General features: G+C 39.6%; 1 protein-coding gene across 1 annotated transcript in view; it reads right to left on the bottom strand.

Annotated features, from left to right (window-relative positions):
- Nucleotides 1-14,154, bottom strand: part of LAMA3 (laminin subunit alpha 3) — a 105,939-nt gene that overhangs the window by 20,099 nt on the left and 71,686 nt on the right. Inside the window, exons 42-52 of the mRNA XM_041477781.1 lie at nucleotides 11,763-11,872; nucleotides 9,833-9,913; nucleotides 8,389-8,495; nucleotides 5,693-5,743; nucleotides 5,166-5,317; nucleotides 4,542-4,652; nucleotides 4,332-4,443; nucleotides 3,618-3,785; nucleotides 2,287-2,483; nucleotides 1,412-1,528; nucleotides 743-894 (exon numbers count right to left, since the gene is read on the bottom strand). Coding sequence (XP_041333715.1) covers nucleotides 743-894; nucleotides 1,412-1,528; nucleotides 2,287-2,483; nucleotides 3,618-3,785; nucleotides 4,332-4,443; nucleotides 4,542-4,652; nucleotides 5,166-5,317; nucleotides 5,693-5,743; nucleotides 8,389-8,495; nucleotides 9,833-9,913; nucleotides 11,763-11,872 — 1,358 coding nt within the window. The remainder of the gene's footprint in view (nucleotides 1-742; nucleotides 895-1,411; nucleotides 1,529-2,286; nucleotides 2,484-3,617; nucleotides 3,786-4,331; nucleotides 4,444-4,541; nucleotides 4,653-5,165; nucleotides 5,318-5,692; nucleotides 5,744-8,388; nucleotides 8,496-9,832; nucleotides 9,914-11,762; nucleotides 11,873-14,154) is intronic.

Raw genomic sequence — 14,154 nt, 5'->3', positions numbered from 1 at the left:
AAAATGTGTTTTTTTACCCAAGACTTTTCCAGCTATTTTGGAATTTAACCTTGAGACTTTTCAGTTGGTGCAACAACAAAATGTAAACAATTTGTACAGGGAAAAGTAAATCAGGATTTCACTTTTTTTTTCCATTTTGTTCTGATGTATCACAGAAGGCCTCCAAACCTCCTCTCGTAATTCCAATGCAAAGTACAAATAATGGAGAAAGAAACACTCTATTCTTATCAAATTTATAATATTTCTGCCTTTCCAGGAGATTCCTTGAAGGATGAGAAAACCAGTGGAGGATTTTTCCTCCATAGTGCTGAGCAGGCATGTCTGAAGATTTGCAAGACAGCCATTTACTCCAATTATTTGCCTCAATTCTTTGATACCATATAAGCATCCCTGAGTAGAAGTACCTGAAATAACTCTACAAAAAATATGCTAAACATCTTCCCACTCTGCACATGAGGATTTTCTCTTGCTAGTAAGATGTTAATGAAGTGTTAGTACAGTAGTATAAAACAGTATTATGTGAGTTCACACTTCTAAGGGGGGAGAAAACAGTAAAAATACAGGAAGATCTGGTTTTTGGAGAAAAAGAAAACTTCCATACATTGTCAAGATGCAGAAAGAGACCAACTTAATTTCCCTCTAGCTTTGCAAATGGTTATAAAAGCAAGCAAAATTACAGAGCATTACAACCACTTTTTTTGCTCTGTACAAAAATTATTCATTTACAGGAATGGCAACATACTCTTCCAGTTGTTTTGCCAAATCTTGCAAAGATTTGGCATGTTCCTCGGCCCTCACCACCAGTGGTTCTTTGCTTGCTGATGAGAGATTTGCCACTTTTTCATTCATGTCCTTCCTTGCTCCATCCAGCTGAGCAGCCAGACTTTCATATTCCTATGGTTTTAAAAAGATATAATTTTATTTGTATTTGTACATGTTTCATTTTGTCCATGTATCCTTCAGTGTTACACATACCTTGCACCTGAGGAGACCAAAGAGAAAAACATTCCCTTCCAACTTATTCTGCAGGCTACTGGAGTCATTACATTATGCTTCCAGACCCATTACATGAAAGCTGAGTCAGAGCAAAGACCCTTCTAGCCTAGTATCTTGCCCCTTGGACAGTGGCTAAAAGCAATTAACCAGAAAGAAATACAAGAATAGCACGATTGCTTATGGTAACTTTATGGTAACTTCTCAGAGATGTTCTCCCAAATTCTGATGTCTTCAGCTCAGTGTCTTTCTCAGACACATCACAACCCTCAACAAGCTTCTCTTACAGAAACCTGTGCAGGCAGGCAGACTCCTTATGCATCCAGGATGGGCTGCGGGATCCTTTCTTTCTTGACGGGCTCAGATAAGCCTCATCTCCAACAAGATATTGGGGTTTTTAACCTCCTCTTAAATTTACCTCTTTGCTCTCTTGCAATAATCCAAGAACACGCTTAGCTTGTATCAGGGAAGAGCGGGCTGAGCTCAGAATATTCAAGACACCATTCTGTTGCACAGTTGTCTCCTCAATCCGTTTCTGAGGAAAAAATGAGAAGTTGATCAACATGTGATTGAGTTAAGAAAAGGGGCATGAAAAGACGTATCTTGAAACAAAAAAAAAAAGCAGAAACAAAACAACAAACCCAAACCTAATCTAGCTGGCAGTAGGATTTACCAAGGGTACAGTCACTTTTTTTTTCTTAAATATGGACATGAGTGTGCTAAACCAGTGATACATTTCAACAAGACCACAATTAAGAGAATGTGTCCTGCAGCACACACTTACTCCTTGTACTATTTAACAGCTCTGAAACTCAAACACTGCTCAGTAATAACAGCTGATCCTCATCCTGATGAGACCTCAGAAGCTGCTCTGTAGAACACTAAGCCCAGATCATTTAAGTATTGCACCCATTTTTGCTCCCATCTTTCATGGCTGTTAAGGCTAAATACTTTAAAGAACTTACTATGTAAAGTACATCAGCAGCACAAATTTGGTCTAGAAAAGGAAACAAAAGCACTAGTGGCAGCTGGAAAGAAGTGCTGGGAAGTGACTGTCCTTCCCTGCCCTCATCAGAGCTATGTCTTGGTCACACTGTTCTGGTCACACAAAGAGGCCGTAAGCAGCTGTACACCACATTTACACCTGTCCACCCATCAGAAGATGGAAAGAGACCCTGAAGAAAGTCTAGAAAGAATTAGTGCTGCTTGACTTTGTGAGGTCAAAAGCAGCAACCAAAACCACTTTTTATCTTCTGAGGATATTTTTTTTTTTCTCCCGATGCCCAACACTACCTTAATGTCTTCTAACAGAACCGCGTTGTCTCTGTTTAAGCCTTCAGCCTGCTTGATCTGAGCTGTCGCATCATTCAGAGCTTCACGAAGGTCAGTGATTTTGGATTCATATTCATTCAGCGCATCCCTCACAACTTTAATAAGCCCACGATTCTCTTGGTGGTACTTCTGTAGTTCATTCTTAATGTGTGCCAGTACTGCAGTATCAGGACCAGAAAGAAAAGTTTTGTTCAGAGAAGGAAGGAGCCACAACAAACTTTGTTAAAAAGGCCTTGGCATTTAGGATTATAAAGCTGTACTTATGTGAACTGAGCGTCTTCTGAAATGCTAATTTCAGTGCTACTATAGCAAAGACACTATTCAGCATCTCTCTGGATCAAATCTGCTCACTAGTTTGCTGCTGCAGACACAGAACACAGATAAGTGTTCTCTTAATTAAGTAAGGATGACACTTATCTGAAAACACTAATTTTCTTTTTTATATGGAAATAACATAATTTCATCAACAATTTCATCTACAATGTAGACATCTACAACTGTGCTAGTTATCAAAGCCTCCTCTGTAATCAATAGAGAGACATGAGCACATTTAATTTCAAAGAATATAGGAACATAAAAGATGTCAAATTATCACACTCTTTAGCATGCCCATTTCACTGCTGACAAAATAGGATACAGAAGAGTCACTCAGAGGGAGGTATCAATGTTCAAGGTTTGTTGAAATTATCTGTCACTCATATGGATGACATTCACATTTCACATTCCTCCACTATGCCCCTGATTAGGAGATAAGCCTGCAACTTTTCTTGATGTCTCCACTGTCTGGAATCAAGTTTCTGAATGTCCCAGTCAAACACTTGCAGAGAATATGACAGGGAGTACAACTAGTGCAACTAGAACTCCTGAACTTCCTTGTCCTTGTATGACCTGGCCCTTGGACTACTCTAGCAGCTTCTGAAAATCTGTTGTTTAATTAAACATGCAATTCCTCTAAAATAACTCTATGTACCACTGCCTATCTCTCACAATACACAGAAGTATTGCATAGGTGTATTAGGATTAGCTACATCTTTATTTTATTGAGATTGATCTAGGTACAAAAGAAGGCTCTACTGGGTTTCTTCCCCAGCTCAACCCATTTTCTTCCATAACACACTAAAAATGCCTTTAAATCCCCTCCAGAGCCACCACTTTCCTGCTGACTAAGAACAGCTTCAAATCTCAGGACACACTGCAAAAGGTCGCTCCCCCTACTCCAACCCAATCAATAATTCTTCAGATTTAAGACTGATCTTTCTAGAAAGTCAGAAGCTGAGAGAACAAGCACTTACACCGCTGAGCTTCCGCCCGCTCCTTCTCTGCCTCAGCTTGAAGCTGGCCAAAGTTGCGGCTCCGCATCTCAGCCATCATGCGCTGAGCTTCGGCCAGCTCTTCAGAGGCATCTCCCAGGGGCAGGTTGTTGCCTTCTGCGTTTGTGCCAGCTACCTGTTCCAAGAGTGCTGGAAAAAAAGCACTGTCAAAGTTAAAAACAGGATGTGCTTAAGCCTATTCAAAATTCCCAAATGATGGAGCCAACATCTGAGATGGATCTGCTTCATTAATGAATTCAGGAATAGGCAGGCATGTCTTATCTTTCCCTTAATGAAACAATTCATGTTCCATTAATTCTATTAAGATGAAAAGTATCCTATAACACACAACCAGAGAGAGCAAGATGGCATTGGCCTTGAAATTTGTCCCAAATGACCAAGTTCACTGCAGTAATTTTAAGTTTCTAACTTCAAAGAGCCCATGATAACAACCCAGAACAAAATTAGACTTGAGTCAGGATAGCCAAATTTGTTGCTTGAAATGTCTCTGTAGTGAAGCTTCTCTGTCCCTTTTCACTTCATAGGAAGAGTGAATACTACAGCTGTGACTAAATTCTGGTTTACAAAGTTGTTTTCTAAGAAAACCTCTTATTTGTAATTAAGAAGATTGTAAATAAGCTATAAAAAAGCTTAAAGATGCTATAAAACAAAACATGAGTTAGAATTTTTTTTTACCTCGTATATTGTTTACCACTACTTGTATTTGTGAAACCAAATCCTTTCCTTTCTGATGAGTTTGGCCAAAATTGTTAAATAATCTCTCAGCTTCTTTGTAGTTCATTTCAGCCTAGCAAGGAAAAAGACTATTAGATTAAAAGTATCTGGATACAGCATGCTAATACATAGTGAGGAGACATGTACTTTTAAACTGATTTGGTAAATCACCTTTTCCTGGAGAGCATTTACATCACGATTTAGTTTAATGAATTCTGTCTCCAACTCATCTACCTTGGAACCTTGATTATGAACAACAGAATGGTAATTGTTCAATAATACCTGAAAAGAAAGGAAAAAATTAATCCAATAAATCACCCACTGCACAGCAGACAAAAAGCTAAAATTTCACTGGATTAAATCTTTACCCAAGATAAATAAAAGCAGAATTACTGATATGAAAACTGAACAATTCCTTCCCAAAACCTAAGTAAGTGTAAGTATAGCAACTGCTATTCCAATCAAAGAACTTTTTTTAGAATGAATTTTGGTAATGACAAGTGGAATGTTGGGGGTTTTCAGTAATGCAGAGACAGGAAGTGCTTGAAAAAGACACAGCTAGAGGGACACCTCAGAGGTATAACTTCCAAGGTGAGCAGGCCTCAGAAAAAGCAGAGATACCGATTCTGTTTCAGAGCATGACACAGTAACCACAGCTGCTTTCTAACAGGCAAAGCCCAGTGCTGACAGCATCTGGTATTTGGAATCCAGGATTGATGCATGTCTTCTTGTAAGTGACAAGACTATGGCAAAGGTTCCTGGGTTCATTGCCTATCCACTTTTCTGTGTGCCTACCTTTAAGTCCTTGATGCGTGTTTCCAGGTCTCTCATCTGCTCCAGGGTGTGGGTACTTGCATGGACGTTTTGCAGCTGAGACTTGATGAGCTGAAGCTCGTCACCCATTGTGCTCAAATCCTGCAGCAGTGTAATCACACAGCTGTCGCAGGCTGGAGGGAGCAGTGGAAATCAATACATATCATTGATATTTAACACAGAGAACATTTCACTGAACACATTAGTCATGGTGCAAAAGCTTTGAAGCTTGTCACCTGGTGTAGTCAGAAGAACAAAGGCAACAACAAAGCCTGCAGCATTAAGGAAAGTGACTTAAGTCAGAAGTAAGGAGGAGGTTCCATTTACACCTGACTAGATGAGTACCTCTTTAATCATTTTTCCAAGTATCTGGTTGAATGCTTGCTTTTAAAACATTCATTACAGGGTATCTCAGTCCTTTTTAAATTATGTCACCCCTAAAAGCATCAGCAGTATGTATTCAGAGCCAGCTGAAAGTAATCCAAGTGTGGTTCGATTTTATCACTTACAGTCACAATCTTCATTAGGATCCACATCTTTTGGTTCATTATTGAAACATTCTGAAATCACAAGATTAGTCATTAGTAACCAAAGTCTTCTTATGGAAATACTACTGCATTTTTTCCCCCACTTTTCATGTTTGGCAGCCATTAAAACATGATGCTGCCCTTTCATAAATCCACACCCACTGTGAATGAGCTGAAATGCTCAGAAGGCTTGAATAGGCCAGAACATTCAATTCCCACTAATGCCTTGATAAAAGCAACACCTTTTCCATCCCACAGAGAAACTACTGTAATCCCACAATATATGCTACTTGGATAGGAGCAGGAGACCCTCTCACACAAAGTGCAAAATGTATTGCTAGAATTTGTCTAGGATTGGAGACAAAATTATACTGTTACAGAACTTCACTCAGGACATAGGTTCAAACACCTTTATCTACTTCAGTATGCAGGTTCAAACCACAGGTTCTGATTCCCCAAAGAATGTCTTACCCACAAGGAACTAAGAAATATTTATGGCCTTCCTTCATGCCTGCCACAGCTTGCAAGATTATGGTATTAATCAATCTTGAGAGAAATCCACAGTGTGTGTGCATAGATGGAGGCACTGTATGTAAGACAAGGCAAGCAGCTTGGACCACAGATGCAGGTCATATATAACAAACACTGCCCTCAGACTTTCCAACAAGTCAGTACAGGTGACTTCCTGTCCAATGCACTCTTTTGTTTGGCCTGTTATAAGAAGCTTAACAGTCTCCAGGTGCACATGGAGTAACATCCCAGGATACTAACTTCTAGGATGCAGGAGAGGAACTGTCTCCTAAAAATGTCATCATAGGACAGGAATCTCTCCATCTTGATGCCCAAGTTCCTTTTACAGGTTTGGTCCCACTGCCAAGCTCTCATCTCCTCTTGAAAATGAAAAGGGCCATGCATCTTGGTCAAAGATTGAACCTGATGATCCTGAAAGTCTTTTCCAACCTTAATGACTCCATGTCATTTACTCTAAGGGAAAAGGATGCACTCAGTATACAGCCAAGTGTCATGAACAGTTTGCAACTTGTGAGAGGATACAGTGATAAGATGGGACCTGAACTTTACCAGCAGCATGGAACAGCCTGGAACAAACTGCCTAGCTGTGCCATTTCCTTTGGTACTTGCACATTAAGTGATCGGGAAGTTAAATGGGATTGGTGGTGATCACTTTGCCAAAAGTAAAAATATATTCTTTATGATTTGTCTAAGAGAATGAAGGAAATTCCCCTGAAATTCAAACATCCGTGCAGTTCTGCTGTTGTGTAGTTCAGCTAACAGCAGGCACATTTCTCAGCTGTCACCATGAAGCACCAACTAAATAAAACTATTATTACAGCTTGTGCACCAACAGCCAAGAAATGGTGACGTGCTGGCCAAGTGCCGAACATCACGCAAAAGGAACCTGCTAGAACATGCTGTGCCAATGATCACAGAGGGGCTTATTCCTAATACAGAGAAAGGGACTAACGCTGATCAGGAGGAAAACAAGCTGGCTTGTTGAATATTGCCCTACGGATTAGTTTGTCCTAGCAAACTGTTGCTTCAAAAAGAAAGGAATGATAAAACATCAAACACTGCTTGGATCTGTTCCATACAAGGTATCATAGAGATGTATTACTTCAATGATGAAATACGAAATGAGAGCAAGCTATTGGAAAATTGCACCAGCTGCCAACAGCAGTTCACATCACCTGCTGTTTTTCTGTTTCTGTGGCCAAGGAAAGACAATGGGTTTCTTGCAGTTACTAGACTGCAGGATGAACAGCAGTGCAGAGAAATGAAGAGGACAGAAATATTTGGAGTTATTAGCTGGAAACTTCACTAACATATGAAGAAGAACATCTGTCTACAGGGAAGAAAGAGCGAAATGTTATTGGTGAACGAAAATATGGGAGAATCAAGGACATTTCAGGAGCAGTGGCCTCTGTGTTTCTGAATATAAAGGAGTATCACAAGAGACTGAGGTGGATTGAGGTAAAGACACTCTGAGAAATGTAAGATCAGGCCCTTTACTTCAGAATTCTAATAGATAAAGCAAACATATGCCCATGGCACTATGTAAGAGCTTACTAGCAGTGAAGTACATGTGTGACTGATTCTGGGAAATCATTAATGTTTTAGCTGGAAGAGCAGCGTAGCAGGATTTATAAAAGAGTCTCCTGAGTCAGGTTCTAACTTCCACTGCAAATGCAGGCAGCTTGGATACCTTGGATACCTAAATGCAGTGCCTGAAGCAGACTCTGAAGATTTCACTAAACTGTGCCAAATACATTTTAAAAAGGCATTTTGAGGATGCTCAGTTTCCTAAATCCATAAGACAGACTGGCAGGATATTATTTAACCCTGTCAACAAAGGAACCATGATATATTTAAAAACACTGCCATGAAACAGAAACAAAATAAAGTTGGCAGTATTTTTGAAGGGAAATACAGGACAAAACCATTTAGAAGGGTAAACCTGAGGACTCAGGGACAGCCCTTCTATTACCGTTGTGTTGCGTTTTAGGAAATCTTAAATTTTATAAAAAATTATCTACATTTCTTGTAAGTCCAGATCTTTCCTGCAGTTCATCTTATCCAAGTAGCTTCCTTAATTGCTTCCCAAACAGAAACAATGCTCTCTTCCATTCAGAGCTATGCTACATTCACAGGCCTTCACATACCTCCAGTCAGGTGGTCACAGCTAGCCAGCTGTCCATTATTATTACAGTTACATTTCTGACAGAAGCCTCCATATTTCTGTGGATTTCCAAAATATCCAGGAGCACAGCTAGATAAAGAGATACAAGTAATTTTTATTAAGTAGTTGAAGCTAATTTTGTGAAATATACTTTCCCTTGAGATAAAAACCCAGTTTGCCTGAAGAAACTTTCAAGAACTTTTGATTTCATGTCTTGACTTAAACAGAAAAAATATATTTTTGATTTACAGTATTCTCTGCACTATGCTAAAAATATCTTTGTGAGTGCTGCAGGATTTTTTTCTAAAAATAAAAGAACTCCCACAGTGCTCTTGCAGGAATAATTCACTTAATCTGACAAGAATTTGACAAGGCTTAACCAAGCAAACCGTACCATTCTGGCCTGTGATCCCACCAGAAAACACATACTGAGGGGGATCACACTGCATGCACAGCTGATATTTCAAACAGCAACAGCACTGAATGACATCATCACCCTTCTGCTGTGTGATACCCCCTCTTGAAGGTAAAATATATTGCTCATATTGTTTATATATTGTTTACACTGGATAGCTAACATTCCTAGAAGTCACTCTGTGGTAAGACCTATAAGGGATAATGCAGGATCAAAGGGCCATGATGAGCAGCTGAGGTACAGCTACACCTGGAACAGAAAATACATATAACCCACAAATTAGACAGGGTCAAAGGCACCAGTCTTGGAGGACAAGAACATGTCCTACTGCAGGTCCTGTCTTCAGATGTGACATCATGACTTATTAGCTTCAAATTCACGACAACAACACTCCATCCCACTTCAGTTCTCTCTGGATTTGAAACTCAGTGAAATTGGCTTCTCTGCCTGCCTGAAACTGTCATGCTGTTTCCTCTCTTGCTTTGCCAGACTGCTGCAATGTTCCAGCAAAAGAGATGGCTTCAGCCTGGTGTGTGTAAGCTCCAACTGTGGAGCACACCAGAATGATTTGGGATGAAGGGTATGGTGCTAAATGGTACATGGTTGCTGCTGGATAAGACCGTTGAGGCACCATCATATACAATGGAGGAAAAGGGAAAATGTTTTTAACTTGAAAAAGGGTGGAATAAAGGGAGTCATTATTACCAGAGTGCAGGATGAGGCAAGGCATAGGGCACTTCAGCAAAGAGACAGACACCTCTTTTAGGTAAAAATGGTGCAGTCAGTAGTCTGTGGAGAATTGCTTACATTTCCCCAGGGAGAATTGGGATTGTGACTGGAGTTACACCACGGCACCACTCTTCAGCAGCTGTTCATATAAATAGCTGCTCCTTATGTACATGCATACTGTGCACAGGTGCAGGTCCATATGTCCACATGTGTCTGTCCCAATGCAGACATCCCTCCTTTTGTGTCTCTCAAAACTCTTGGTTTTGAGAAACAGGTAACTCACCGTTCACAACGAGCTCCAGTGTAGCCTTCTTTGCAGAGACATTGGATTTCTTCACCATTTGCCACACAGCCAGCTGCAAATCTTTGAGAAGAAGAAAAAATATTTTGAGCACATGATCAAATAGGTTTTACACTCTAGAGGTTCAGTTTAATGACTTTCAGATTAAGAAGTTTTTACACCACCAAATTACTTCTCAGCTAATTTAATTGCCTCTAGATAATTTATTGTGGCTAATTCTTTGAAGTTACATTTTTTTTTGTGCAAATCATTTCCTTAGAACTCAAATTGTGGATAATTCTTTGAAGTTATATTTTTTTGTGCAAATCATTTCCTTAGAACTCAAATTATAATTTCCTGGCCCTGTGGACTAAGTATAATGGTTCACTACCCAAAGGAATCCCTAAAATAAACCTTAATAGTGATGTCATAAAACAAGTCTGGGTAGCTATTTTATCTTAGTAGGCAAGAACCAATAGCCTGTGCTAGACAGACATTTCCTCATGTTTATGCATCTTTTTTTCTTTTCCTTTTCAATGGATGAGAAAATTAAAGGATATTTCTATGTAGCTAATGTTATTTAGTTTTTTTTTTTTTTTAACCAAGGCAAAGTAGAGTTGTGCATAGTTTTTGAAATCCCAAGGATCTGGTTAACACAATGAACTTTCTTCTCTGCTCTTTCAAGCAGATTTGTCTAGATTCAAAGTTCAATGTTTGTGAAGGAGAAGGCAGGAGGTGAAGCAGGGCCATGTGTGCTATTTTCATTTTTTAATCTATGAACAGTTGGATAAAGCAAGTCTGTGTATCAAAGACAGAGGTCTGCACTAAGAATTACTGGAATTGACTGGATGAAAAATTGTCAACTCCAGTAATGTCAGGTGGGGTGCATTTCCTATGTCAAGAATGATATTCACCACCCTAATCTACAGTTACGAAACTGCACAGGTTTATGGTCTCCCTAGGTATTTCAGAACTCTGAAAGCAAATGATGACTAAAAACATGTTCAGTCAGCCTCAGGCAAGCACCTGCAGAAGAGGCTGTCAAAACCAGATCTATCAGAGAGTTCTCTGATAAATTATAAACCTGTCTATTGTCTGATGGTGTAAATCTCCTACTTAAGGTTACGTGGTGTGTGCTAATGCACCTGGAAAATACCATGTGGTGCCTTTAGCAATTTATAGCTTAGGGTTTGTTTGGTTTTTTTAAAATTTGATTTTATTCACTATGGTTTAGAAGTGACCAATGATGACAGTCTGGCTAAGTATACCATGCATTTAAAATGCAATTAACTGCTCAGTTTTAAAAGCCTGGCAACCTTATTAGATACAAGTAAGTTTCATTTTTTCGCTTTTCATCTCAGTATGTTTGCACTTCAAACAGAACTTTGACAGGAAAAGCAATCACACTCTTTCAGAGCTCTAGATATGTGCTTAAGACCTTAAATTTTTTTATATTATTTTTGCATCTTAATGATTTTTCTGAATTCCCATAAAAAGGCTTGTCTCACTGTTTTCTCTTATTTTCTAGCCAGAGTAATGCTGCTTAACATCTTGCATTCCAGTAAAAAAAAAAAAAAGGATTCTGGATATGCCCAGTAAGGGAAAAGACCTCATTGTGTATTTCTCACTATGAAGGAAGTTCTGGTGGTTTTGAAAAAAAGCCCACTTCTACTCTCTGAGTCTCCCCAAGGCTATGAGCAGTGTGCCTCTGAAGATCAGGATCTGGAGGAGAATTGGAATACTCTGTTTATTAAAAAAGGCAATGCTGTGAGACAGACCACCAAGCTCTCAATATGAGAAGAGGAGAAGATCATTATATTCCTATAGTAGCAGAGTTTGGGCTTCGGGATTTTCTTTCTCTCGTCCTCTATTTTTTTTTTTCTTTTTCTTCTCCCCCCCACCGCTTGACTCTTCTTGCAAGCTTTTCCTGTACCTGTTTGTATATGGGCAAGGACATTCCCGGCAGGAACCTTGAGTGGCATCTCCAAAATAACCATCTTTACAGTGCTCACATTTCTCCCCAGCAGAATTGTACTGACAGTCCTTGGAAAGGAAATGAGCAAGACATTTAGCAGGGTTTTATCACTCAATATGGCTCTACTATTATTTAAAAAAATACAGTCTATTTACTCAGAGAATATGTTCTTTTTCTTCCATATAAGCAAGCATTTATTGCCAAACTGCCTTCACAACCAGGATAGAACAGTTTCAGTCAATTTTCTAACTGTACAAAGCCCAATTTCCTCCCTCTTGTGGAAAAGCAACAGATAAACAAGTTGAATTCAACACACTTTTAAAGAAACTCAACCAGATGCATAGTTAGTAAAGGAGCATTCCATTAATCCTCTCTGTCTTCATATTACAGTTAAAAATCACTATGTTTATATATATATACACATAGATATAAATAAAATTTTCAAATTTGCATCTTAACACTACTTAGAAGGCAGATACCATGTAAAAGCATGCAATCAATTGAGCCCAAGTGCATTACTTTAAAAATCTCTTGAAATAAATACAAAAATTGTTTCTCTTAGTAGATTCTGACCAGAATAGAGTTTCACGTAGTTTCTCCAGTGTGTGTGTTAATTGTATTTTTCTGTAGTAACTGGAATAAATAATAGAAAGCAAAAGCTAAGAATACAATTGAAACTGATGCAGCTGACCCCTTTTCCCATGATAAAACTGTAGGGAATTTTATCTTGGTTTAGAAACATTTTTAATTCTAGTGTTGCATAACTATCATACGTTCATATTTTATGGATGCAGAATAAGGAAGTTGCCTTTTCATTATCTAAAGTGTTTCTAATTTAAAATAGAAGTAATTCAAATACATAAGCAGCAGAAATATAATTCAAATATATTCAAATACATAAGCAGCCAAAAGAAAAATCTCAAATGACTAACAGTCGAGAGGCATTCACACTCCCAAGTTCTACAACTGTTTGTCTTCTGTTCAACAGACTGATCAAATGTCCCACAGAGCAGCAAAAGATGGAAAATAGAAAGCAGGTAATCAGCTGGAAGCAGTCACTGAGCAAACTGTGCTTCCATTTCAGTGACCTCAGTGGCTCAGGGCGATGTTTGAAGACCTACTACCATGACTGGCAGAAGAGGGGCGTTTTTCCCCACAAATGAGAAACAGCTCTGTCTCTCCCATCTCCTCTAAAACTCCATTCTCCTTCAAGTTTCTTCACACCAGATTGCCTCAACCACAAGCCCTTCCTTCAGGTGGTAACCCCTAATTTGCTTTCATTTTGGTTAAAGAACTGTATCTGTGGCTCATTAATAAAAGTTTCTGGTTCTGGGAGAGAACAGGAGAAGCTCCAGTTCCCATATGAGACATTTGACATGAAGTTAAACATCAAGTACCACAAAGGCACCATGTTTGCAAAAGAAACCATTTCAAAATGTGGCCTCTATAAAAACTGGTGCATATGTTTCTGCAAAAGCCTAATGGAAAATTCAGACTCTTTCTGAAAAATTACTGTCAATTTTCATAATCCTGAATAATAAATTCAACTGCAGAAAGAGTAAAAAAGATGTATTTAAAATATGTGTGCTGGTTTCATCTTAGAGCAACCTGTTTGTTTTGCTCACTCTGTCTATAGAAACTGAAGCAATGCTGTAATTGCAAAGAAGATTTCATCTATTTCACATATAAGCCGGCCTAAATATGCCATGCTGCTCCTCTAGCCACATGGCACATGAAAGTTGGAGCTCCCTAGGCACAGTGCAATGAAGCCAGAGCAGCAACTCCCTCATGGGTCAGAGAAACCCCTGGAGTCACAGCATCTCCCAACCATCAGATATCACAAACCCTAAAGGAGAACTACCATCTGACTCTGTATGCACCCATATGCCACCAGGCAGTCAGAGCAGTGTGTCAGGGCCACAGCAGAGCCACCGAGGTTACGTCAAACACGTGGAGCTCCATGACATGAAGCAACATGCTGTGGGATCAGCAAGTCTCGGCACCATGCTGCTGCTGAGGGAATGTGCCTTCCAGGAGGAAGGGCAGGGACCATGGGGACACAAAGCCTGATTAATGGCAGAGAAATGCTTTTTCCCTTCACATGAGAATCAAGGTCTTCATTCTTCTCCACCTCCCCTGCCCTCCATTGTCCCCCTTTTCTAGCAGCATGGCAGTGCACTCCTCTCCTTCCAGCAGCATGCAGCACCAGCAGAGTGACTGCCTGAGCCAGGGAGGGCTGTGCTGCTGCACAGGGGAAGGACCAGCCTGGGCTTAGCCTCCCTCACAAAGCTGCCTTTGGAGCTGTCAGTGGAGAGATGCTGACAAATGTAGGTACTCAGGTCTGGGGCTC

This window comes from Pyrgilauda ruficollis, unplaced genomic scaffold, assembly GCF_017590135.1.
Source record: "Pyrgilauda ruficollis isolate IOZ18807 unplaced genomic scaffold, ASM1759013v1 scaffold41, whole genome shotgun sequence".
NCBI lineage: Eukaryota > Metazoa > Chordata > Aves > Passeriformes > Passeridae > Pyrgilauda > Pyrgilauda ruficollis.
This window is presented reverse-complemented; position numbering and strand designations above follow the sequence as displayed.